The sequence below is a fragment of the Ctenopharyngodon idella genome, chromosome 19, assembly GCF_019924925.1.
Source record: "Ctenopharyngodon idella isolate HZGC_01 chromosome 19, HZGC01, whole genome shotgun sequence".
NCBI lineage: Eukaryota > Metazoa > Chordata > Actinopteri > Cypriniformes > Xenocyprididae > Ctenopharyngodon > Ctenopharyngodon idella.
Genome location: NC_067238.1, coordinates 24,740,939 through 24,768,045, shown reverse-complemented (window position 1 = coordinate 24,768,045; position 27,107 = coordinate 24,740,939). Strand labels below are relative to the sequence as shown.

The window sequence follows — 27,107 nt, the reverse complement described above, 5'->3', positions numbered from 1 at the left end:
AAACAAGTGTAGAGGAACAATAAAAGTGATTCACGGTTGCCGTTACGCATCCGTTGAAATCGCAGAGATTTGTGTGGTATCTTGTTGCCAGACTTTAAAAAAAGAGAGGAAAAGGATAAATCCTTAAAGGCTGTGAGAGTGTAAGACCTCACAGGGGAACTCGCCTAAAAAAAACACTTGTAATCTCCTCTCGTGCCTCATCTACAAACAGACAATCATAATTGAAATAGGAACAATGGAGGTTTTGCAATTACACTACGAGCACAACTGCAATTTTCAGAATCTTTTGAACAAACAGTAAATAATTATTTACTGACTTCTTATCTAGAGAGGCAGAATTAGAGCATTTTTCAATAAAAGGCCTTTCATACTGAGATTAGTGCTCTCAAATGCTAGTATGAAGCTCGTCCAACTCTCAAGTCAATGACTCACTCAGCTTCCTGGCATGAGCAGATGCCAGCTGAAAAGTGGGGAGAAAGAGAGAGAAACAGAGAAAGATGGCACATGCAATATGGCTCAGCACCTAGACACATGGCTTTAACTGGCTATCCACCAACACTGCTGTGTTTTTCACTGTGTCCCTCATTAGCAGCGTGTAGGTTAAAGTCACACACGTCCTCGTGGGATTTGTGCTTGGTCCACAAGCAACACTCTGTCATTGAAAAAAGTTTGTTTGGTGAAAACAACATCACATAAACAGAATGTAACACGGCCAGAAAAAGTAGACATTCAAAACTTGTGATAGACCAATATATATATTGACTGGTATTTGGCCATTTTGAGATTATAACTGTGCCTGCTTGGTGGATTAACAGAAGTGGTACTTCCCCCTTGTGTCCGTTCCAGAATTTACAATCAGCCTTATCAACATTTTGTTTTTGAAAGTTTTTGTGTAATCTGAACAATGTTTGAGACTTGACCTCACACTTTTTATCAAATGACTTTCTTGGTCTCTTCCTTACACTTTTTAAATCCAGAGACAAAGCCTAATAATCCTCTAGAGATTCAGAAGAGATCTCAACAATAGCTAGTCAAGATACCAAAACTGTGATGAAAAAGCAGAGATTTCAATATGAACTCAAACATTTCTCATTATTAGATTCTACTGTGATTAAATTAGATCAGTCTTTGGTATCTTGGCAAATCTGAGCACAGTTTGAGACATTGTTGAGATCTTTTTTAGAAGATTATTAACGTTTTTAATTTTTAAGAAAGAAGAAAAAGACAGAAAGTTTTCATTTGCTTTTCATTTAATATCATCTAGGAGACATAATTGCAATGTTCAAGAAATTTGTAACCTTATATTCCTTTGGGAAACACTGTTCGGCCACATTTTAGAATTAAGAGTTAAGTCATCGAAACTATGAAATGACACTTTTTATAAAACTATGTAATCAAATTTTAGTTTTGTAAAGAAAATATGTAAATATGTAAATGTATTTGCTAACAAAACTAATTTCAAACATTGAAGCATAAGATTAAAAGTGTTTTTAAGATCATGAGAAACATCAAATGTGTCCAAAGCTTTGACTGGTCATTTAAGTGGCCATATCATTTCAGCAACTTAAATAGTACGCTGTCATTAAATAATATTAAGAATATCTCAGCAACATATTGGCCACCAAATAACCCATATCGATCAACAATCTGCAACTACTGACAACCTAACAGAAGTCTAGATTGAAAGAGCCCAGAGAACTTCATGAGGTTCCCACAGAGAGCCCTGGAAGTTCTCAAAATTCTAAGAAACACACGTCAGATGTTTCATCCATAACCGTATACAGCTCCCGTCCTCTCTTGCAGTTCAAGCAGACTGCAATTACCTCTGCACTCTGCTCATTGCCCTCAGCACCACTCAAACCTGCAAATTGTAGGCCTTTATCCACTTATTCACTTTATTCATTTCAGCCACTTATTCTCACTGGCTGTGGCAGCTATGAACGGACGTCTCTCCACGCTTGGCAACAAAAGCGTGGCAAAGTCTCTGATGCTAGGACGAGTCGAGCCCACGGCGGTGGATGCCAAATCAATTTTCGACAGATAATAAAGAGGCTCATGTTTTACATTAACAAAACGCTATTTTACTACACTCAAAGATGTGAGCTAATAATATATTGCTCTCGCTAACTGAAAACACAGCTACGTGATAAAAGAATAACTGACAGGCATAGAGGAGGGGGGGGGGGGGGAGGCGATTGCGAGAAAAAAGAAAGACCCTGGCGGCAGAATGACGGTTTATTTCTGCTGGGACCTCTGTCTGCAAGTGTTTTGAAAATATCACATGACAGAAGCCATGTGTTCAAAATTAGAGTGAGTTAAGTCCGCTGCGCAGAAAAATATGTCGACAATTTATGAAACGCAGTCCTGGATGGAGATTTACTAAGTAGAAACAGATTCAGAAAACAACTACCCCCCCACCCCCTGCCCAATTACTGCACACATACACACACTGTCTCTTTCTCTATCTCTCTCTCCCTCCCTCCTCCTCCTTCCCTCCATGAGACCTTAAAAATTGTTCGAGTCACATCTGGCAGGCAGGAGACGCAGGAGATGGTGGAGTATGACCTAACGTCAGGGCACTTCCACCCTGAGCGCTTTTCTGTGTGTGTGCGCGCATGATTGTGGCACTGGCCACAGTTTGCTAATGGCTTTCAGTACAAGGAACTGAGGCGTAGCTCCAGGCAATGACTGCCTCTCAACCGATTGGCTGCCATTACTGAGTGGCTTCTTAATGACTAAATACACTCTAGAGAGGCTGTCTTTAATGCTTAAACTTGGGTCAAAAGCCTTGTTGCCATACTAACCAAAAGAATAGGGAAACTGCATGGGAAACATGTTGTACCAAAAACAGTGTCTCTAACAAAACAGTAACAAAGCTAGAGGAAAAAATATACTACTTGTTTTCATATTACCTAAGAGAACAACCTTTATCTCATTACAGCAGCATAACACAAGTAAAATATTGCAAACTGATAAAGTGCATCAAAAAATTTACAAAAACACGGTCTCTAACAAAAAATATACAAGGCTACAGGACGAGAGCCTTTTTCTATACTGCTCAAGAGAATTACCTTTTTTTTTGTTAAAGTACCATAATGCACCATCAATATATTGCGAAAGTGCTATCTATCGTTAAAAACACTGGCTAACAAAAGAATAGATAGAAAAATAACGGAAAAATACAGGCACTTACTGTTGTTATCATACAAAAAATGACTTTTCATTGCAATAGATTAACCCTCAAGCAAAATATTGAACGAAGAAGGTAATTTTTAAGGAAAGTAAATTTTTTTTTTTAGTTACAGAAGCATAATGCACAAAAACCTATAAAAGGTACAGGCGCTTAGCCTTGTTTCCAAACTAACAAAGAAAACTATTTGTATCATGTTAGAGTAGCTTTAATTTCAAGTGAAATATTGTATACTAAGAAAGTATGTTTAAAGTCCCCCTGTAAGTCAATAAATTTTATCCCTTAAAACTCATCTTTGATCACCAAAATGACATATTTAAACATTTTTTCCCCTGTAAAAAAACTCTTCATGCTTTAAAATAGCTTGAATGTAGCTCTACACCCTTGCTTCATTTAGTATACAAAGATCTGTGAATATACTAATTAGCCCCGCCTCCACTCACTCGCACGAGCTCAGAGATCCACTTGGTCAACTTACTGAGGTAAACGCTGCACAATGGTATGCTCTTTACAACGTCTGACACATAACGGTAATTAATATGATTAGCCTTTTGCTTGACTATGTTATCAAACAGCTAATAATGTGTTGCTAATGTTACACAAACCATGTTTCCATTCGCCATCTATGAGTCAGACAGCTGCCTTCTAAAACTTAATATCCTTATAAATGCTTTGAACAACTTAGAACGTCAGTGGATAAAGGCATATAGTTCATCATAACATTGTAATACACCCGCTATATTGCTAAATCTACCCAATTTTTCAACAGAAAAATATACCGGGAACTTTTGAGACTCCCTTGTGCGGTCAGCTAATGATATGCTAAAGCTAGCCGGCATGTTGACGTGATTGGTTACAAGGTAGTTTGTGACGTCACAGACACCAGTGGTTCCAAACTGCGTTTTTGAAACTGTCTTTAGTTCACTGCAGTTTTAAAGAGAAAATACTCAACAATGGTGTTGACTTATGAATTTGCACATGGTTTGTCTTAAAGCATATTAAAAACACCACAACATTAAAAACACTTTTTTGTGGTGAAAAACACTTTAGCTTACAAAAAAAAATATGGACATTTAGCCTTGTTTCTATACTACCCAAGAAACTTTCAACTTATCAAAACGCATCATCCGAAAACTGCTGCTAACTAAAAAAACAAAAACAAAACAAAAGTAACAAAGGTACAGGCGCTTAGCCTTTTTTTCCATACTCACAAGGAAATGAAAATTTTCCTTGTTGAAGTAGCATAACTTGCAAATGAAATACTGCAAACTAAGAAATGTTAAACATATACTGTACGAAAACACTGTAGGTAACAAAAAAGCTATCTAAAAGTTTCTATATTACCCAACAGAATGACCTTTATCTCATTACAGTAGCTTATTATTGCAAACTGAGAACATGCGTTATAAACACACTGTACGAAAACACTCTCGCTAACAAAAAAAGCTATAAAACTACAGGCGGAGAGGAAGGAGCCAAGCTCAGCTCAGCACTGAGAGCTTCAGTCCCTGCCACAGATGGACGGCACTGTGTTTGGCACTCTGCCAGCGAGTGAACAGATTGTCCGTGGCGGCGGCCTGGAGGAACGGTAGCTCCAGTGCAGATGGGTGTCCGAAATAACCCAGTGTCAGTTCTGCTCAAGTGTCCCTGACCTGGCACACGCGCCTGCTTACAGCTGCTTCCTCCAGAGCTTCCCAGAACAATTCTACACATGCACACACAATTCACAAACACACACTGTACACAAAGGCCAATGTTAACAAACACGTTTCAAGTGCCCATTTGAAAATCTGCAACGTCGTTCTGTAAGAAAAAACATGAAAGAGACACTTTGCTCCATATATACCATTCCTAAATAAAGCACAAATGTAGAGATGCAACCATCCATAGAAAAAATCGGAATATGATATTAACTCAAACTCCACTTTGAAACGCCACCACAGTTGCACTGAGCCAAATACACAGCCAACAATGTTACACTTGCACGTTTAGACACAAACAGAAAGAGAAGTTGAGTCTGGGTACATGGAGAGGGGGAGTCAGAGAGGTGGGCACCAGACGGGTTGGCTGGCAGAGAGGTAGTGGCCATGGCACACAGGAGAGCAGCAGTGCCAACAGAGCTTGTCTCACAACACCATCTGTGAAGAGCAGCACTGAGATCTCCCTGCAGCCTGCACACACACAGCATGCCAGCTGCCCTCTGAAACTCTCCTCTCTCATTTTCTTTCTTTCAGTCTGCTTTCTTCACTTTCATGCTCCTGTACAGTGATTTTACTGTTTCTATAGCAGATCTCTGATCTTCCTGAACAGGGCTCAAAAAAGAAGGATGTGAGAAAGATTAAGGCCAGCTGATGTACTGTCAGGCCATTGCTGTATTGGTAATACACCTTACAATTCTTGGGCTTGTATTTGAGATTTCATGTAATGCATACTAAACGTTTGATTTTCTGTGATAAATGAAATGTTGCAAATTGTGCTGATTTAAATCAGTGACCGAGGTGAAGTTATAAGGCTAACATAGAGAATGACTTTGTTATAGTCTTGGAAGCCTTACTGAAAAAAGGTTGTAAAAAGTACAAAAGTTGTGTTTTAATGATAATTTTCCAGGATTGGATGGATTTAGCTATCATGAAGTTATATTATAAAGGCAGAATTTGCAGCATATTATAAACATTTGGCACCAAAAACTTAATATTTAATGTGAAATAAAATGAAAACAAGAAAGAAATGTGAATTACTGACCTGAACAATACTTATTGAGCCCTGTTTCCCTTGCACAGACAGACATACTATTCATCTAAGCTAATCAAAAAAAGTCATCAACTGTATATCAAAAACTCTGTCAGTTAAGATCTCAAATAACTCAATTCATTAATTGTAATGAAAATATTAAAAAATAGCATCATCTGAATAAAGTTAGTGCACATTTATTTCTTCCAAGAGCAGTCAACAAATGTAAAAACATCAGTAAAAGCTGCCTTAAATAGTCTAATTCTAAATTTTACAAAATATTTACATTCAAAACGCACATGCACAATTTCCCACACACAATCAAAGCTTCCCAATCTCACCTGGCATCATAGATGATGAAGATGATCTTATCAAATAATCCAGGGTATTTCTACCAGCTTCCCTGTAACCAAAGTCTCTTTGCGTCTTTCTGTGCTCTGCGAGGGGTACGGGGGTGGCACAGGACCCCAGGGCCGGTACACCAGGTCCAAACGGGAGAGTCGAGCAGCTTGTCCTCCTGCTTTCAGAGCCTTAGAGGGACAGATGGAGACCTGCCTCTCGTTCTGCTCTGCTTCCAGGGATGCCCTGCACTAACGAGGGCACGTGTGGCCGCTGGGGCCTCGCGCTATCCTGCACACGCTTGCTCCCTGAGCCCGCAGACTGAGACAATGACAGCTAGAGCGCACGCAAATGCGAGCACACACGCGCTCTCCGCCTCCTCCGCTGACCCCTCCCAACTGATGTGCGGCAGCCACACAAAACACAGCACGCGTATGAGAGAGCGGGGGGGGGGGGGCACAAGCCAGAGGGTTGGAAGAAATAGATAGATAGAAAGATAGATAGATAGATAGATAGATAGATAGATAGATAGAACAACTGAATGACAGACAAATACATATATACACACAAAGATAGACAGAAAGATAGATTTGTGCTGTGAATCTGTCCTCTCATATGCTCTGAATTAAGTGCAGTCTTACAAAAACAACCCTCTTCTGGTCAACTGGCCAATCTGATTTCATTCACATCTGCTTCTGCTTAACCAGATTCACTTCATATTTTACTACTACATTCATAGCTGATGAAAAATATAGATCTGAGGTGAACAGCATGTTTGCTCATGTTTGTGATGTCCAGATGATCAGATTCACATATCAACCTCCTGATTCATCCACCTAAAAATGTACTGTGTGGATGCTTAAATGCTTTAGATCCATCCAAAATGCCGGCATACTGCCTGCATCAATCAGCCCCCTCCACCATTTTTTTTTTTGCAAGCAACGGCGGGAACAACCTCATTAGAACCAAGAAAAATCAATTTGGAGAGTCCAAACAAAGGCATGCATCTGCCTCTACTGCTGTGTTTTAAGTCTCTAGAGTGGCGCTCTTCCCCCCTCCCCCCACCCCTCGCACACGTTCTTTTTCTGCTCTCTTTCTCAGATTTGCCGTTTCTCTCTCTCCCCTCCCAGACTGCCATCACTGCATGTGATTAACATATGTCTGGGCTTTCAGCCCCTGTCAGCTTGAAGGCATTTCTCCTAGCCGCCTTAAACAGCAGATGAGCTCCATGTGGAGGAAACACTCAGGAGAGAGAGAGAGAGGGGGGGAAAGGATGAGGGGTGGAGAGACAGATTTGTTCTTCTTGCACATTTAGTGGTGGATCTTCTCTCTCTGCATTGGCCTCCAACTTGTCTCTCCACTGTGGGGGTTGGACCGAATGTGACTTTTGAGATAAACAGCACTAGCGAAGAAACATTAAAATGCCAATGGCAGTGAGATTCACCACCCAAACTGTCTCACAGAGATGGGTAATAATACAATAGGGATAATTGTACCTTAAATGTTCAATCACAAGCAAAAAAAGAGAATGACTTTTCTGAAAATTCTTACTGGCACAGCGTCAAACAAAGTTGATTTGTTTTAATTGGCAGAGGTTGCATTCACTTGTAAATTACGAACATTACCAAACCTCCAACAATGCTAGAATTCCTCATTTGCTTTTTCCTGCAGCTATAAATACTGAAGCAGAATGCAGTGCAGTTATCAAAGTCATAAAAGGCAAATTGTGGAACAAGGTATAAGAAAAAATTACACTGCTATACTGAAAGAAACGCTTTGAAACTTCGTAAAGCTCTTTCAGGAAATGTAAACATAATCGAACAATTCTAGGATGATCACTTACCACAAGGTATAAAACAAAACTTTGCTACATTTATATCCTGCAATAGGGTGTGTGAGAAAATGTCCTTTCGACTTCCTTTTTGTCAGCACTTACACACCTTCATGTCCACTCAGCACAAAGCCAGATTCATCAATTCCCCTAGCCTCTAAACGAGTAAATTTCTCAAAATCCGCTACATCTATGATTTTTTTGAGAGGCAACGTAGCAAACTAAATATTCAAGCTTTTCTGTGGGTCCCTTCCGTCCCCTCCCTCCCCTTAAACCAATCTGACAACCCTTTCAGAGCCGGTAGGAAGAGAATATATTTCCAGCCCAGCTTGATAAAGGCCTGCTTTAAGAGTTGGCTGCATTAACAGACTGAAAGAGCAGGAACGAGACAATGCAAAATGAGGAAACTGTGAGCTCAAGGGATTCCACTTCTTTCGCATTCCAAGAATCAATAGTGCCAGATTTTTTTTGTGACGGGCTTAAGAGTTTCATAAAAAGCCAGTGACCAAACAGATACCTCTACAGCAGGGTCTATTCCTGCAAAGGTCCCAACTGGGAAAGCAGGACGGAGTTGCACACATGCAGTGTCCCCACATGCTCAGCCCCTTGACCTGTGCTGCAGGCCAGGTTACACAGGGGGAAACGTGTCTTTTGTGGTACGCTGACGCTGAAAAAAGGGCCCAAATTAGTTTTTTTTTTTTTTTGGGTACATAGTCTACTTCTCGACCCAAACCAAAGGGCTTTATCTTCCACACAGCTGGAAGTCATTAGAGCTCTCTGATGATCTGCTCATACGCAGGGTGGCTGAGCTGGAGAGGCTGCAATGAGACAGAAAAAGAGAAGAAGAGGAAGAAGGGAGGAACTGTGGGAAAAAAAGACGATCATTAGATCAGCCAGTATGTCTCTCAAAGGAAACCCCAAAGGGCACGGCTGAGGGTACGAATCACAGTGTAAATGTTTCTCAGCCACAACAGACAGCAGAAACCACATGAAGATTTCCTTGCAGGAGCAAAACACTGGATACAAGAAGCAAACACAGCAAAAAAAGTACTCAGCTAACATTATATTTAAGATGTGTTTCATCTCATGCAGATGCTACAAATATGAAGACTCAAACAGGTTGGAAATGTTGATCTTGTGCTGTCAATTCGCACTTGTTTTAATATAAAGCCACAGATAAATTGTCTATATAATGCAGGAAATATTATGAATGGATGACCTATGTTATGCAGCAATCCCATTAACCCTCTCCTTTCCTGTCAACCTAAATGGTACTATATGATAAAAATCAAAAAGCAATAAACAAAATTTTGGTGCATCACTATTGGTTTCTGTGTGTATCGTGAAAGCACTATAGCTTTCTTAGCCACCTTAGTGTTGAGGGTCTGCATGAAAAAAGAAGAGAAAAAGCAAGTGTGTGTGTGTGTGTCCAGTCCTGAGCCATCTGTCCGTTCTGCTGTCCCCGAGTCCCAGAGCAAGCTGTGGCTGAGGGCCGGGGCCAGATCTGTGTTCCACAGCTATTCATGATTTTCCCACTCCACCTTTTCAGCATCACTGTGGCACACAGTGCACACCAATCAATTTGAACAACTGTCGCCAGGTCCAAAGAGACCCCCCCTCCTCACCCCCAGTGACGGCAGAATGATCCTGCTTTCCAGTCTTTATAATGTGTCCAAGTATCATCTGTATGTGCGGCTCACTCTAGAAAGAGAAATGTGCTGATTCATGAAAAGCATGTCGTCAGTAACAAATCAGCCCCCTCATTCGGACCTGAGCCAGACTCTCAGCCCAGTCCAGGCACCGTCTGACAGCTGAGCCACTCTTTCTCATTGCAGAAAACAGAGCATGTTTCATTGGGCAATGGAGATTAATACCTTTTGTCTGTATAATAACAGAGAGAGGGACATGAAGATAGAGATGCCTACATCCTTTAGTGTTTGCACACTAGGTGGTGCTAGTAATACATACTTCAGATATTACATTTTCACACATACACGCACACACAAACACGTACAGTGTGACAGATTCATTGTGTCTGGCTCTGCATTTAGGTAACGAACAAAAACACCTACGTCTCATTTCTAAATCCTGATCACGAGCCGTTCGGTTTTCAGAGGCGAGTCCAGATGCGCACTGACAGATTCACCAGCAAATGCTGAAGAGAAAAAAAAAGATGTTTCGGCTTTAGAACGTTTTTGTCAACTTTTTCAAAAGTGAGGATACCAGCTGTCCCAGCTTATGTTTAGATTATGTAATACAAACATATTGTGGAAAGAGGAAAGAAACAGCACAATGCAGCCTCTTCTCAGTTCTGACATTACTTTCAGTATCCTCATGAGTGACTAACACAAAAAGAGAGAGAGCAAAACAAAACAAGAGGAATCTGTCAGTGGGACCGGAGCTGGCTGAGCGAGAGATCGAGCCCAACAGGAACCAGTCATTCCTGGCCCAGCCCTTCTCCACACAATGGCCTTTAGAATGGAAGGAACCATGGGCCCGGCAGAGATAGCCCACTGTCAGGAACCAGGACGGACAGGGCCCGGCCTTCCCGGGCAGGATGTCGCTGCTGCGGGACTGCGCGGCCCAGATATCCCACGTTCACACACTCTTCCCCCACCGGCAGGCCGGGATGTTTTGCTCCTCAGGTAATTAGAGTCGGAAAGCCCTGAGGGCGGGCGAGCTCATGGCCTGACCTCCACTGTCCTGGTCGAGAGGTTGGTCCTGCTATCAGGCTTCCGCAAGCCCTGGCTGGGGCATCAACAAGCTGCCGCTATCCGTCACACTCTTGCCCTTCTTGAGGAACACCCAGCAATTAAATTAATGGCAGAAACTACACAGATTTCTACAAAAATCGAATGCTCGTCATTCATAAAGTTATACATGCTCCTCCCCTTTGGGATAGTTCACCCAAAAACGAAACTTCTGTCATCACTTACTCACCCTCATGTCTTTCTCTATTTCTGTTTTCTACACAATACTAAGTCCCTCAAGGAGCAGACGTGGCCTAATGGTTAGCGAGTCTGACTCATAACTCAAAGGTTGCTAGTTCGATTCCAGTAAATGACTCTTGACCCCCAAGGCACCTAACCACCAATCGGTCCCTGTGCGCCACAGCATAATGGCTGCCCACTGCTCTGGGTGTGTTGTTTGCACTGTGTATGACTTCACTACTCACTACTCCCAATGTTTGTGCACTAACTTGGATGGGTTAAATGCAGAGGACAAATCCCGAGTATGGGTTACCATACATGGCCTTCACACGTCACTTTAACGTTCAAGGTATGGAATGGGTTTCATAAATGTCCACACTCTATACTCACAGATTAGGATTAAACACTCCCAGCATCCTCATGAAATATTCACTAGCCCCAGCTAGGTGAGGACAGACAGAGCTGCATTTCTGTGGCACGCTGACCCTGGGTGTCCTGGGCAGACCCCGAGCATCCCTCTGGTCAGCACTGCTCTACTTCAGCACACCTCTGACCACAAAGTACCGCCAGAAGCCCGCTGCTGCAGTTGCCATGACAACGGGCACTGCAGATATGTTGTGAGGTGAGCAGCCTGTCAACCTGCAGAGGTGCTTTTGTGTGTGTAGTACATGCTAAATAAAGTCACCACCACTACTAGAAAGAGAAAAAAAGAAACAGATACAGAGGACATAAAAAGAGAAACTCATTGCTGTTATTAAAATATATGGCGACCAGCGCAGCAGTGGATGAGTTATGCTCGGCCTCGCTTGAATAAAAACCGTCTCATGTCAGAGCCGTAAAACTAAAACAGTCCTCTGGCATATGTGTGCTATTAACATCACTTGTCCATTGCTCAGAAAGCCTCTTAGCCACTAAATCAAACCCACAGATGGCATGAAGCCTGAGACGGGAGAGGAGAGGCATTGAAGGAGAGAGGGGGCTAAACAACTTCTTCACTCAATTCAGGGTTTACATTCCTCTATCAGCCAAGAAAAGCCAGGGACATAAGAGCCTCACCACCTGAATAAAGAAATGCAAATAATAAGTTTTGTTAAAAGAGGGGAAAAAAGGGAAAGAGTTTTTCTCACTTTATATTAGGGCTGCACGATATATCGTTTTAGCATTGATATCACAATGTGCGATGTCAAGTATAGGGAACATTAATCCGTACGGACCAGACACCACGGTTTAAAATCCATGTGATTCTCAGATAAACTGCAAAGTTTGACCATCATACAATGAAAGTTTATCATTTGAACGTGCTTTAGGTCCTGTCAGTTTAAATATTTAAGTGACTTTAAACCATTTGAGCTCATGAAAATGCAAAATAGAGCTCAATTCTGAACGTACGGCTGTTTTCTGTGCACACACACACACACAGAGCTGCACAGATGCATGTGAACACTGAATGCCATGCTCTTCCGTGTCTATTTATGCTTAAATGGACGTAATCCAATGCACGTAAAACATTGAGTATCCTCGTAAACACAGTTGCTTATGGCTTAGGTGAACTAAACAAGTGAGAAAGAAAACCGGATGTGTAACATTATTTTGGATCTGCGCATTCGGTCTTAAAGTGACAGAAGCCCCTGCTACTTTCTGTGTCATGAATGTTAATCAAACAACAAAACACAAAGAGAAAAATCACTTTTGTAGTTTTAACACAGATTAATTATATTTAATTTATACAGTGAAGACTATGCAGTGTTATTTTACATTTGATTATTCAATTTATGTACCTGAATACTGTTAGACTTACCTGACAAATATAAAGCACTATATAATTATACACAACATATATTTACTGTGTTGTGTACACTCTCGTTCCCAAATAATTTAGTGACAGAAAAAAATATATCAGCAATTTACAGTATTTATAATATATACAGTATGTTTTTTCTTATTGTAATATTTCCTACCAAATCTACCAACAGCCATATATATACATAAAGAATATGTTGTCTTGTCAAATATTATTACTGATGTAAACAAAAAATGTAACAATATGTTCTCTAATTTTGTGTATATTTTATGTTATGATAAAATTACATTTATCTTTATCATGATAAAAAATATCAATATCTCTCTGGACACTATATTTTATTATTTATTTTATTTATACTTATTTAAATTTTAAAAAAATCAACATTGGTGACAGACAGACATTTTTTTTTATTAATATGTTTAATCAAATATACATTTCCAGTGATTCTGGGATTTGCCAAGTAATTCAGTAAGTCATTTTTCAGTCTGGAGACAGCTAAAAATCCATAACATTAGGGCAGTGAAGTAAACACAGACACGTGCAATGTGAATTGCGGGTAGTGAACACATTTCCACATCAACACAACTATGTGCTATTAAAAGTGTTTTAGAAAAAAAAAAAAAAAAAACTCAAACAATCCCTCTGCTGAAACTCAAGAGATCAAGATGCAGAGAGCAGATCAATAACACTGTCAAGCACTCCAAAGTCAGAGTCTGAAATGAACGGCATGCACAGAAGCAGACGTCTTTGAACAAGTAAGATCTGCGAGAATGAGGACAGCAGGAGTTAATCGAACTCTCTATAGCCTCCAGCTACATGCTCCTACTACAAATGCAACATTTCTACTGAAACATTTTGCATTGGTTTGCACCATCACACTAATAAAAAAGACATGAATCTGTAAAGTTATGTTGCTCTGTATAATGTATAAGTATAACATTACAGCCTGCGTTATCCATAAACGAGACGATCTGATTATAACATTATTCCACAGCCCATCATAAATAAAGCTAGTGATTAGGGGCGAACAAGCACAGCTTGCAAGAGTGAATCAAATCTGCACATTAAAACATGATACTATGTGATGCTTCTGAATGTGCCGCTGTACAGACCATCTCCTCCTGTTTCATTCCTCCCTCACTTCTTCCTGCTTTTTTAGTTTGTGGCATCTGGCACAGTGACTTTACGTCTGTTCAATCGCTCTGAGCTCCACTCTCAATCTTCTCTCTCTCTCTGGTCTCTTACAGGATTGCCTGATCTCCTCCTCCCTCTGGTTTCCTCTGCCACGTCCAGACTGGTCCTGCTCGGTGCTGATATAGTCCTGGCCTGCAGCCCTTCCCATCAATCTCCAGCCTGTGGCATCGTTGAACACAGGAAGGCCCCACCCTGACAAATGCCTGTGAAAACTTTATTCCATCCAGTCCTTTTCTCTTTATCTTTGTTGTTCCTTGTGTCCTGAGGTCAGTTGTAGCCCCGGCCCCTTGTCTTTCCCATCCGTTTTGCTCGGCGGCGTCCGACTCTGTCAGATCAATGCCTCGTTCTCTCAGGGGGACGGCAAGCACGAGTCAAGGTGTATCCAATAATCATGTAGCTCTGGAATTCTAGTCCACTCTGATTCCATTTTACTGTCCACTCATCATCGACTCATAATCCACTCTTTGGCTTAACTCCATTTTCATCTCATCATGTCTGATAGCATATTCCCAGAGGCCCTCTGGTTGTGTTAGAGAGAGAAAAAAATCACTTTTCTTTTCATGGCTCCAGATAACCCACCACCCTCCCTCCACGATCGACACCCACCTCCATCACCCCCTTCCCCCCTCCCAGAATGTGGATAAATAATTGAAAACAAGTGCAGGGATTTGCCAGACTGTAAGCTTCCTTTCATATGTTAATTACTCACAAACAGTTGTTTTGAATAAAGGCATTCTCTTCTCTCTCCTCCTCTTCGGGCTCCAAATCCTGCGTGGAGAAAAACGTGGTGCCAATCGCAGATAAATCCAACTCTCTGTTTATAGCATTAATCCATCTTGCGCACAAATGCATACGCACACACATACAGGCGCCTCCAGCGCTCAGCTGATGCAAGGGGCCTTTTAAGAGAATCGTGTTTGGCGCGGAGTGACAGGGAGCACCAGACGGGAGCCAAAAGTGAGATCTGAATAAGCATGCTGTGTGTGCATGCTCTCTAATCAGCCGCCGACTTTTCCGTTTACACTGTCATTAAAAGCAATAGCCTGAGGCCGTGCATGACAAATCATCTCTTTGGCAATAAGTGCTCAGGGAGGCTGTGTCCAGAAGGACCAGTGACGAGTGCCATCTTCCACGCTTCCATGCTGTGCACAATGATGGTGGCGAATCACCCCAGGATATATCTGGACACCGTATTAAAAATAAGAAAGGATCACAATGGTCGATTAGTTGTCTAACAACTGACTAAACGATTTGGGAGGTCTATCTTTTTTCTGTTAGTTATTTTAGCAGTGGTACTTTCATTAGCATACTGTGCTTTAACTGTTAGATAAACTGTGCTTTAAAGAGTTAGTTCACCCAAAAATGAAAATTATCCCATGATTTAATCACCCTCCTAGGTGTATATGACTATGTTCTTTCAGACGAACACAGAGATATATTTAAAAATATCCTTGTTCCTTCAAGCTTTATAATGGTAGTGGAGGATTTCAATATAAGAGAAGAGGAGCTTGAGTTTGTTGCCCAGCCCTATTTGTTTAAACCGCGAGAGGCTTCTAAGCTTACGCTACTCCTACATCCTTCATCATACATCGCGTCACGGGTTACTCATTTGGTGCAAGTTGACTTGCACAGTATACGTACAGTCGTCCACCGGAAGTTATTTTAGTTATTTTAATGTATAAAGCTTTAAATAGGATATTTTTCTTACAAAAACACATTGCTTCACTTCAGAAGAGCTTTATTAACCCCCTGGAGTCATATGGATTATTTTTATTATGAATGGATGCATTTTTTTTGGCTTCAAAATGTGGCCCCCCATTCACAACCATTTTAAAGCTTGGAGGAGCAAGGATATTTTTAAATATATCTCCAATTGTGTTCATCTGAAAGAAGATAGTCATATACACCTAGGATGGCTTGTGGGTGAGTAAATCATGGGATCATTTTCATTTTTTGGGTAAACTATCCCTTTAAATGGTTTGCATAGTATGTTTGATCGGGTCAGGTGAACCTAGAACCAACGGTAAAGGACTTTTTAAAGGGATAGTTGATCCAAAAATGAAAATTCTGTCATCATTTACTCTCTCAAGTCTTCTAAACCTGTGTGACTTTGTTCTCTGGAACAAAAAAAAAATATTCAGAAAAATGTGTCAATATAAAAATGACATGAACAGTAAGTGAAATAAGTTTACATTGAAATACTAAAATTACTTAAACAAAAACTGAAATAAAAATACATTTAAGCTATATAGAAATATAAGAAAATAATAAAAAAAAAAAAAAGACAAAAGCTCTAAAAATATGAACAAATACTTTAACAGTAGCATATAAATAACACTAAAATAACACGATTGGACCTTGCTGAATTTTGGTTTTAATATCTTTAGCATCTTTTATTTCAAAATAAGAAAGTCATAGAGGTTTGAAATGACATGAGGGTAAATGATGACAGAATTTAAAATTTTTGGGTGAACCAACTCTTTAAGACCAATTACTCAACTAGTCATTCAGACAATCCTCTGACTAGTAGTCAACTTAAAAATATATTGTTTTGCTTACTGCTAACAAAAATACCGCAGGCATAGCTGTAGGTAGCTATACAAGGGTGAGCATTCAGAGCGTAACTTGGCCAACGCAAATTCTAGATGTGATTAGGTCTCTGGAGGATGGAAATGTTTGGAATTAAGTGTCTCAGGGTGAATGAAACCATGACAAGCTCCTAATCCCTCTATTGAGAGGGCATGCTACACTGCGCACAACTGCAACACAATCTAACCATCGAGGAGGCTTCAACTGCATATAACGCTGTGCCATATCGTACGCACAAACCCCTTTCATATGACTGTAGCAGCATCTCCCATATGGTGCCGGGAGGAGGAGGGGCTGAAGGGAGACGGTGAGAGAGAAAGAACAGTTAAAATTCGCGAACATAAAATTACAGCTGCACCATTATATTTGATCCCAGTGCAGCTGTGAATTATTATGTGGACAATTTAATACTGCCAAAGAGGAAATAGCAGATTAAGATCATATCTTTGCATCGCTGCCAAAGTGTGCGCACGTTTCTGAGCCCCGAGCTTCGGAGGAGGGGATGGGTTTGTTACAGACGCATCTTCTTTTCTCGTCTCTCTTGCTTTCTCTGTTGGTAAGGTATGCAGGGAGGTGCAGACAGGGCTGTGCTTAGAGGGATGAGCCATTCACGTTTCACTCATGCAGCCCTAAATGTCCTGCGAGCCAGTAATTTGTCCAGTCACAGGGGGAACATTAAAACCAGACCAAAATAATTCTTTACAGTTATGGAAAAAGTGAAGAGAAGAAGAAAAACAGTCACATGCACACATCTTTCCCCTGAAAAGTTATTACATTTTGTCAATGGTATGGAGTAATGGCAATCATATGCAGCTGCACTCAGAGCGGTAGTCAAGGCTAGGCTAATCGCGCTAGCAGGACTGGGAACCCTTGACACATAACGGATACTTGTTACTGAAGTATAGCTTACAAAACCAGATGTTGATAAAGACACATTAAGACAGATGGGAGAACAATTACTGGCACACACAACTGTCCTGAAACAACTTAAAACATTTCTGACCTTATAAGGCAAGATGGATTTATACGCTCTGCCATTTTATTGCTCCTTGAGACCCCTTCCCTTTCGGAAAGGGGTCTTGATTTTGCCATAGCTGCGCCACTCGCCGCAACGTGAGGCTATTTAAAAAACTGGCGCTGAAATGTATTTTGAAAGGAATAAATCAGAGAGAGACCACAGCGCAATGAAATACCACATAGTGCCATTCCAATCCATACGCACCCCTTTATATGCTTGGATACGTTGTTCAGAAACCTTTCTGCCAAACTGAAAAAATACAAAAAAATCACCACTTCATCGGGACTCATGCAATTAGAAGTCTTAAAGTCAACATAAAATGGCATTTGCAACATATGTGGTGTAGAATATCAAAGAATAAACTGCAAAAAAAAATTTTGAGCGGGACTCAAACAATGCCTAAATTGCTATTTGCCTTCTGGTTAACATTATTCAATAATCCGCACGACCTTGGTGATTTCAGCAGGAAAGCAATATCGTCCCTGAAAAGGTGTAAAGTTTTTACATTTTTATGAAAGATTATTCCTTTGGAATAACATGCACTGATAAGCCACATTAAACCAGGAATATTCATTAAAAAATCAATTCCAAGAAATGTTGATTTTATGTTGGCATTTTTCAACTGTAAATCCAAATGCATCATAATAGTCAATATCATTGTCCACCTAAATACAAATTAAGGGCACATAATATATCAGTACCTTATCAGCTATTACACTGTAAAAAATTATTTTCATGATTTGTTATCATAACATTTTTTCTTTTGTCAAATCAACTTAGATAATTAATGTAGTTCAGATAACATAATATTTTGAGTTTCTGTTGATTATACCAATTGCCTTCATTGTATTAACTCAAATTTTTAATTTCAATGAACTCAAAATTTTAAGGCAACCAGGTAACGTACTTTAAGTTAAACCAACAATTCTTTTTACAGTGTAGGTGATTAGAGATTTTTAATTTATCAATCGATATTGGATATTTAATTGTGCATGCTCATTTTGTCTATTTTTAGATTTAAATTTAAAACACTCGCTTAAAGTTAATCTTTATCTCTATCTCTATCTCTAACATTAATAATTTAACAAGACCGTTTAATGTAATTGTTAGCAAAGCGCAAAACGAATATTAATTTTTCATACTGTGCATTATAATGTTGTGATGCCTAAATTCACTTGTAGCATTTATAACGATTGATTTTAGTATTTAATGCATTACTTTTCATTTATAGACATAATACCGAATTCTAATATAAGCCATAACATTAAATTATTTTATTAATTAATTGGTGCATCATTAATTCAAACTTGCAGGCAGAATCTCAGGTCCTTAGAGGCTGTGCCCCACACATAAAGATTAATGACACACAAACTGAAGTGGCACGGATCACTGCTCTCCTCTCCCGATCCCCTCAACTCAGACCCTATTGATCCATAATGAACCGCTCCTCCATAACTACAGCACACAAGTCACATAACCATGAAGACTAATTCATTTATCTCGACTTGATCTGCTTTGATGATTTTCTTCAATATCTTATTTCAGAGGAGTTTGAAATGTGACTGACATGTTGGAGGTCTGTGGCAGCTGAGACCAGTGCCCATCTGTGGGTTCATTCTGTGGTCATGTGCGTGCAGTGGAGCCGTGCTGCTAATGGCGGAAGTCCTGAGTGACCAGGAATGGCTCCTGGCAGGGTGAATTCCTTCCCAGCTGTTTTAAAAAAACACACTCACATCCATACGGCCATAAACAGGATCTGAGACAAGGTTCATTCTCATTTCACAGCTTCTATGAAGTCTGCATACAAGAGTCTTATCAGATGAAGCACGTTTGTCAGGAAACTTCCACTGGTGCTGTCTTAGCTGCCGTAATTCAGCATGGGGAAAAAAGCATTATGTTTAAAAAAGCGATTGAGTAATCAATGCATTATCATCTTTTTCTTCAGTGTTCATATGTTGGTATATTTTGACTTTTGTGTTAAAGCGGCTCCTTTAGTCGTTCCAATGGCGATGATGGTAACATGGGGAGATAATGTCAAGTAATTCAGCCCAATTCTCCATTTGTTCTGCAGCTCCAAACACTTTTAATGCACCAGGGGTGCCCCCGCTATTCATGGATAACAAAAGCTTAGATGCAACGACGTTTAACAAAATGACTCTTTTATGCGAAGCCGCATTGAAAACGAAGAGGTTCATCCACCCAGGCCCATGCTCCTCTTTACCTGCTCCCCCATGCGCTGTCTTCCTCTACTTCTACACTTCAGCCCCGTCTTATGAATCACCTCTTCTAGAAATAATTGACACAGAGCGTTTATCCCGAAGGCACCTGCTGATCGTTCAACTACAACACAATCTTCTAGTGTGCTACACCACAGAGCTATTGTCCCACCACAGTGTCTGTGACACTAACTGCCAACAACAGGAAGCCCAAACTATAGCCTCAATACAATTTGGACTAATTCAAAGACAACAAAACACACACACACCCCAGTGCTTTTTGAAATAGTCTGTATACTCAGTTTATGAAGAAGCTATTGAATACCAGGTGTTATTTTCTCTAGCCGTGTAAGAATCTATAGACGTTATAATGAATGCACACCATATGGCATTGTGTGCTTTGGAAAATCACTGTGTTACACAATTGCATACTACATTATTTTCCATTTATTCAGACCGTACGAGCGTTGAGTACAATTCTACCGATCCATCTTGTTCTCGCCGTCTTTCTGCTCGCTTGCTCTCTCCTTTTCTCGGGAGCTCTAATTGACTGAGCGTGTCAATATGTGTAGTGAACACACAGGGGTCTACTGTCTCTGCCTATTGATCCATAGCTCTTGAAGGAGTTGAGCCTCTAGGCTCAAAACAAATCTTAATTACACTCCTCTTTACTGGGCCACAGAGGCGGCACTCGAGTGGGTGCCCTTTTCATAAATAAATATCAGAATCCATAAATCAAAATTAATGGGCGTGAGCGGCCCATGAATCAAACATTAGTGACTGAACAGATACAGCTGACAGATTCCCACTCTGATCCCATAAATTTCAGAAAAAAGGTAGTCCTTAATGCATCTGTGCTCCATGTAAACTGAGAATGCAGTAATAGCTGTAAGTAGGGCTGGGTATAGATACAGATTTCCCAAATTCAATTAGATTTGGTTTGATTCAAATTTCGATTTGATTCCCATTCATTTGGGTGTATTTCTGACATAATATATTTTTATTCACAACAGCCCAGATCTGATTTAGTCAGAATGATCTGTTTTTATAATGTTAGTATTTCTGTTTTGAATCTTTTGGAAAGCAAAAATATTCAGCCAGAAAAAAAAAAAAAATCTGTTTCATTTTGAATAGTTTTGAAGGGCCAAAATCATTGACCAAAACAGTGATGTTTAGCACTTTTTTAATGACACATTTTGACTGTGCCAGCTTCTATTTCATGCACACAAAGTAACCGGTTTCGGTAAAAATTACTATTACTATTAAGAATCATTTGATTTGCATCAAGGAAAATAATCAAATAAGTTGAAGTGCCACTCATTCGTTAAGTAATTAAAGGTACAATGGAATCGATCAAATGAAAAGGTTTTTGCTTTTGGGTGGTGTCAATCTAAGACAACTCCTGTATCGGCCATTGTAAAAAAATAATAATAAAGATTTATTATTTAATAAAATGCATTATGACATGGTTAATTAATATATATAAATCATTTTTTTGTTGAAATTCCTGCAAAATTACTTTATTATGTTACATGAAAGACTTTGGTCATACCGCCCAACCCTAGCAACTGTAAAAGAAGCAAAAGGATAACCAAAAAGGATTTTTCTGATGTCTCTTTAGCAGTTTGTCACTGACGAACACCCTTTTTTATGGAGGAGCTTTATAGACTTTCAGCAAGAGCCGAGTCCATCCCTTAGCAATTGTTACCTCATAAAAAGAAGTAAACCCTAATGAAGCCATTACACAGTCCATATTCTCCATCAATCATGCATTTACACTGATACGCCAAAGCGTAATGTTGGTCATGTGCCATTCTCACCTTCTCCTTGGCAAAAGCAGCCCTTGAATCCACAGACAAAACCCAATTACAGATAACAATGTGCTAATCTCTGTTCCCAGGGAGCAGAGAGTCGGTCTGGAGAGAGATAGCGATGCCGCAAGGCTGAAACGCAGGCCAGATACAGCCTGTACGACAGACCCTGTGTTTTTTCTCCTTCACTCCTTTCTGCTAAAGTCATGCTCCCTTCGACCATTCCATTCCCCCCCCCCACCACTCGACACACACACATACCCATCCTGACACCTTCACCACCCTGAATCTTTTACCCTTTTACAGCTAATCTTTAAATGTAAATTCTATGACGGGAAAATAGAGGAGGCATGAGATAACAGGTTACATCTTCACTCCTGCACCGCTATCGTCTTCTGCATCGCTGAAAAGCACCTATTCAATAAGATTACCTTCTGGCAGAGTGCACGGCGACACACCGCGGCTTTGTATTCATTAAACACACATCCCCGGCTTATCTGAAATATAAAGGGGCTTGTCAGGATGGCACATTGTGTGTGTGTCTAAGGGGAAGGCAATGTGCATTAGGGCGATTACAATATCAGCCTGGTCCAGATGGAGGCAGGAAAATAAACAGAGGGGGAGAGAGAGAGAGCGAGAGAGAGACAGAGACAGAAGACAGAGAGGTAGTTTAGGGTGCGCGTGACTGCATTTGTGTATGTGTGTGAGTGCGGCTGATAGATGTGAGTGAAAAAGAGTATGTGTTGGAATAAGAGAGGAAGGGAGAGAAAGAGAAGTTAATTGGCAAGAGAATCTTGGATTAACAGAGAGAGAGTGAGAGAGTGAATGAGAGAGGAAGACAGATAGTGAGCAAGGCTGGGCAGCCTGGACACCTGTCAGCTGGAGCAGTGGTTTGTTTAGTTAACCCTGGTCTGGACCACAAAGACGGCTCAGGTTCAAATAGACCCCATCACTGCACATTTAGATCCAACTTTATAGGAATCCTTCTGTTGCTTTAAGACACCACAAATGCATTTAGTTTACTATAAATACAATATATATACTCTAAAAAAAATGTTGGGTTAAATGTTTGCGTGGGCAGGGCAGTTTCAATTAAACCAACTGTTTAAAAATTACTATATGGCTGGCTTAAAATGAACCCAAAATAGGTTGGAAATTAAAAATCAGACACATAATTACTAAAGGCAACAATAATGATCAAAAAGTGAACATTTATTAATAAGCAATTTAATAAGTCTTTATTGTTTAATTATTATTCATTAAACTTATTAATAAATGTTAATTTCCAACATATTTTGGGTTTATTTTAAGCACGCAATACAGTAATTTTTAAACAATAGTTGAGTTAAATAAAACTACCCAGCAGGTTGGGCAAACATTTAAATCCAACTTGGATTGTTTTTATCCCATACGTTTTTACAAATTAATATCTAGGATGAATTTGATTTGTAAAAAAGCCCCATGTAAATTCTTACACATCCCCCTTGACTTTATATTGCCTCATTATATTGTACACTCCAGCCCCACCATACAATAAAAACCACTCATCCTCTTCTCTCACATTATACTTTCATGCTTTATGAAATCCAATAACCACACGCTAAATTCCCCTCGTTGAAAAATTTGTAGCCATTATGCCCCCTATCGATCCGAGGCATGGATTCTGGGAGATGGTGGCGGCCTCAATCATTCATGGCCCGCTCTCCACAGAGACTCATGTCGAGTCAAATCTACAGCCCTCGCAAATAAGGGGCCTTTCTCCCCTCTGACAAATCCCAACAACTCACATCGCTTATTTACAGCGCAAGATTGAGTGTGTCAGCAAGTCCAACAGTAGCCCTCAATGAATATAAAGAGCCTCATACATGATATAGCTCAATGGAAAGAGATGTGAGTGAAATACCGCTAATGCATTTTTGGAATGTTTCCCTTAAGAGCTGAAACATTAAGAGCGCATATAATGCACTTGGCTGATGTCGTGTAACTGAACTTGCTCGTTTTTCTTCTCTTTTGTTATTACAATTTTATTCATCCAGAGAAATTATATGGTCTGTCAGATTAGACCTTTTTGCACACACTGCAAAATTTACAGTGTGTGTTTCTGTATCCTTACGCACAAAGAGCGTGTTTTTGATTTAAATGCGCATGAAAGAGAAATTGTGAAGCAACGAGACATGCTGTGTATTTGTGCAAGTGTCTGGTGAGAATGTCTGCCAGTTTATGTATGGGGTTAATGACATCACTAATGAAATGAGTTACTGCAATGATAACACGCTTGGCTTTCGGCCAGAACCTCTGCTGTTCGTCATTTAAAATACATAGTAAGCACTTAACTACAAATGTTTTTACGCTGCTCTGTGTTCAAGGTAAATGAGAAGCACATTTATCAGTGGAGGAACATGCAATGCTCGTCTTTCATGAACACGACCAAAACAAAAAAGATAATATTTTTTAATGCATGGCTAATTAATTCTAGTGATGCATGATGCATCATCCATTCAGAATATATTTATTAAATAAAATATAGGCTTAAACCAATACAAGTAAACATCTCCCAGATATATTCGAAAGTAATGGACGAGTATTTCCATATCTCTCTCTCGCACACAGCTGTGCGTGTTAGTGTGGGCAGCCGAGTCATCTCTTCATTATGCTGTGGCAGTGTCTGGTTTCATGCGTTTGACCCGTGTGAGGCCAGTGGGAGTGGAGGAGAGGGGAACAGGTGTGAGGCAGGCAGGCTGGTGGCTGTGCAGATGGCCTCAGCCAGAGGATGTTGCTGCCTGCTAATGCTGGCTTCAAACACACACACACACACACACACACAGTGCTTATCGCTTACCGAACTCTCACCTCCAGCCACCATACGCCATGTTTGCCTTTAATCAAGGTATGTTCACTACCTGCACTGTCCCTTGGTCTCCTATTCGAATCTCATGTTGACAGGAACAGAGGGCAATGACTTTAATGAGGTGATGTCCAAATCATGCCTCCATTTTCTGAATCATTATATATATATATATATATATATATATATATATACACAATTATATATATGATGCCTTTCAGAAAATAAAATGTCAATCTACTTGAGATCTACTTGAACAAGAACAATGAGAATGTGTACAAGACAACTCGGATTGTTTAAAAAAATGCATAAATCTGTGGCATGAGCAACACGAGCTGTGAGAACGAACATTTTTCATCAGAGAGCATCTTTTTTGTTTTTTGCCTTAAATACACACATGGACTGCCCCTGAGAGCAATGGAAAAAAATCGTCCATTTCATTTTCATTTTAACCACCAAGCCTTAAACTTCAGAAACTCAACTCTTCAGTCAAGAGAGAGCTTAAGCGCCGAGAGTGGACTATTCACATCACGATGGATTGAGAAGATGAGCTTGACAATTGTGACGGGAGCAGCTTTTAAAAAGCTGGCTCAATCACAATTGATAAGCGCATCTTCTCAATCCATTGTGATGTCACAGTTGTCAATACAGCTTCTCAATCAACTGTGATATCACAATTGTCAGACACATCTTGTCAATTTTGTGTGACATCACAATTGTCAATGGATCTGTTCAATAAATTTAATATCACAATTGTTGAACACATTATCTTAATCCGATGTGATATCACACTTGTCAAATGCGACATCACAATTGTAAATGAATCTTCTCAAATTATATCACTGTTTGACTGATTGTTCTATCACAATTAACGCAGCTTCTTAATCCAAAGTGATATCCCAATTGTCAAACGTGTCTTCTCACACTTGATTCATCAAGATTTTTAAATCCACTGTGGTTGTCACAATTTTCTGCCTGTCTCACACCAGATGTTTACCTGTGCTTGTAATCAAACATTTGATTTGATCGAATTTGCAGCGCGCGAGAAGCTCGCAGACTGGCCAGAAACAATCCTCAAGCTTATTAGAGACCCTTAATGTGTTTATAGACGGAGGTGATATTGCATTCGGTCAACAGATGATATGCTGATGGTCAGTTAATGTTTGACTGGTTGACTTTATATATTATTATGGATGTTATGATGAATTGTTGTAGAAATAAAGTTAAATGCCTGTTATAAAAACATTCTTATGAAAAAGAAAATGACGAATAATAAATCTAAAAGCTGCATTAAAATTCATACACAAAGACCTCTAGTGTTGTGTTGGATTTGCAAGGCTATAAACTCTAAGATAATGAATTTACTGAGCACGTGAGATTGTAGACAGAGAAAAATCTTAATACAGTATTACAATCTACAGCGACAAATACAGCCTTTTCCCCCCTCTTACACAATCTGTTCCTTTAGTTACAGAATAAAAGTGAGAAAAATGTTATCATTATATGAAATTTAGATGAAATTAATACGCGTAACATGAGATAAAACGCTTTGTATGCGCGTTGTTTATTCATTGTTTACGATTAGAGTTAAACGCAGTCAAACCCTGTTAAACGTCAAATTTGTTAAGATTTACAGCAGTGAACCATTACATTTAACCATTTAACTTTTTAGAGGAAATTGTATTAACTGCAAATTAATATTTATTGTTGGTGATACACGCTTTACGTTGTGAACAATATTAAATTAAGCAATGTAGGCAAAACAGAATATTAATACAATTTTCTGTGAAAGAAAAATAATAAAGTGCTTGTCATTTACCCAAATGCACAATAAAACATTCTAATAAAATTAATAACAGTGGCTAAAGACTAGTAGTAAGTATTCATCTGATATCACGAGAAAAAAAAGATGAAGATAACTGCGCGACTTACACTGAAAAGAGGTAGAAATTCCCACCATGCGTAACGGCGTTGTGAAAGAAAAATTAATTTCCTGTCCTCGACTCCGGTCGATATATTAGTGATGTTTCTCAGTCCTAAACGTGTACTTCCAAGACGAAGAAGAAAATGTGTCCGTCAAACTCCAGGGCACAGCTCTAGAAACGCTCCAGTGTGCTGAAGGGCAGTGAGCTCGAGGCTCGGATGAAGCTCAACCTGACAAGCGGATGATGCTGTGTGTGTCTCGAGCTCAACTCATTTAGTGCGGCGTTTTCCTTCAACTGTCCGAGTACATGAACAACGAAACACACGAAAACGTTTGATCCTGGTGTGCGACAAGAGTCAGGAATATTTCGAGAACAGCGAAGAAGTGATGAAAACGGTTTCTTCCGAAGAGCCTCTATCGCTCGCCCGGCTGCTTGGAGAAGCTGTGGTACTTTGCCTCTAGTCGGCGAGCTTCGGCGGGAAACCCAGGTGCAGAGTAGGCGGGGCTTTCTCTAGCGGTGGGTGGGACCTGACACAACAGGCATTAATATAAATATGTACAGGTTTATGGGATAAACAGCATATAGAGCGGGCCAAACGAGATTATATGGAAAAAAAAGGATGGGATAATAATGGATAAGGTTTGTTGTCGTCTCTCTGTCACACAGCTTGCTGTGTCTTCAGGCA

At 39.9% G+C, this 27,107-nt stretch overlaps 1 protein-coding gene across 4 annotated transcripts in view; it reads right to left on the bottom strand.

Moving 5' to 3' along the window:
- The window catches only part of runx1t1 (RUNX1 partner transcriptional co-repressor 1), a 58,124-nt gene extending 31,239 nt beyond the window's left edge, over nucleotides 1-26,885 (bottom strand). For 2 of the 4 annotated variants that reach the window (XM_051873100.1, XM_051873102.1), the window contains exon 1: nucleotides 26,430-26,884. In XM_051873100.1, coding sequence (XP_051729060.1) covers nucleotides 26,430-26,457 — 28 coding nt within the window. In that variant the 5' untranslated portion in view covers nucleotides 26,458-26,884. Of the gene's footprint in view, nucleotides 1-6,261; nucleotides 6,648-26,429 lie in introns of those variants that run through there. The other 2 variants (XM_051873101.1, XM_051873103.1) reach the window with 2 other exon arrangements.
- Between the last annotated feature and the right edge of the window lie 222 nt (nucleotides 26,886-27,107).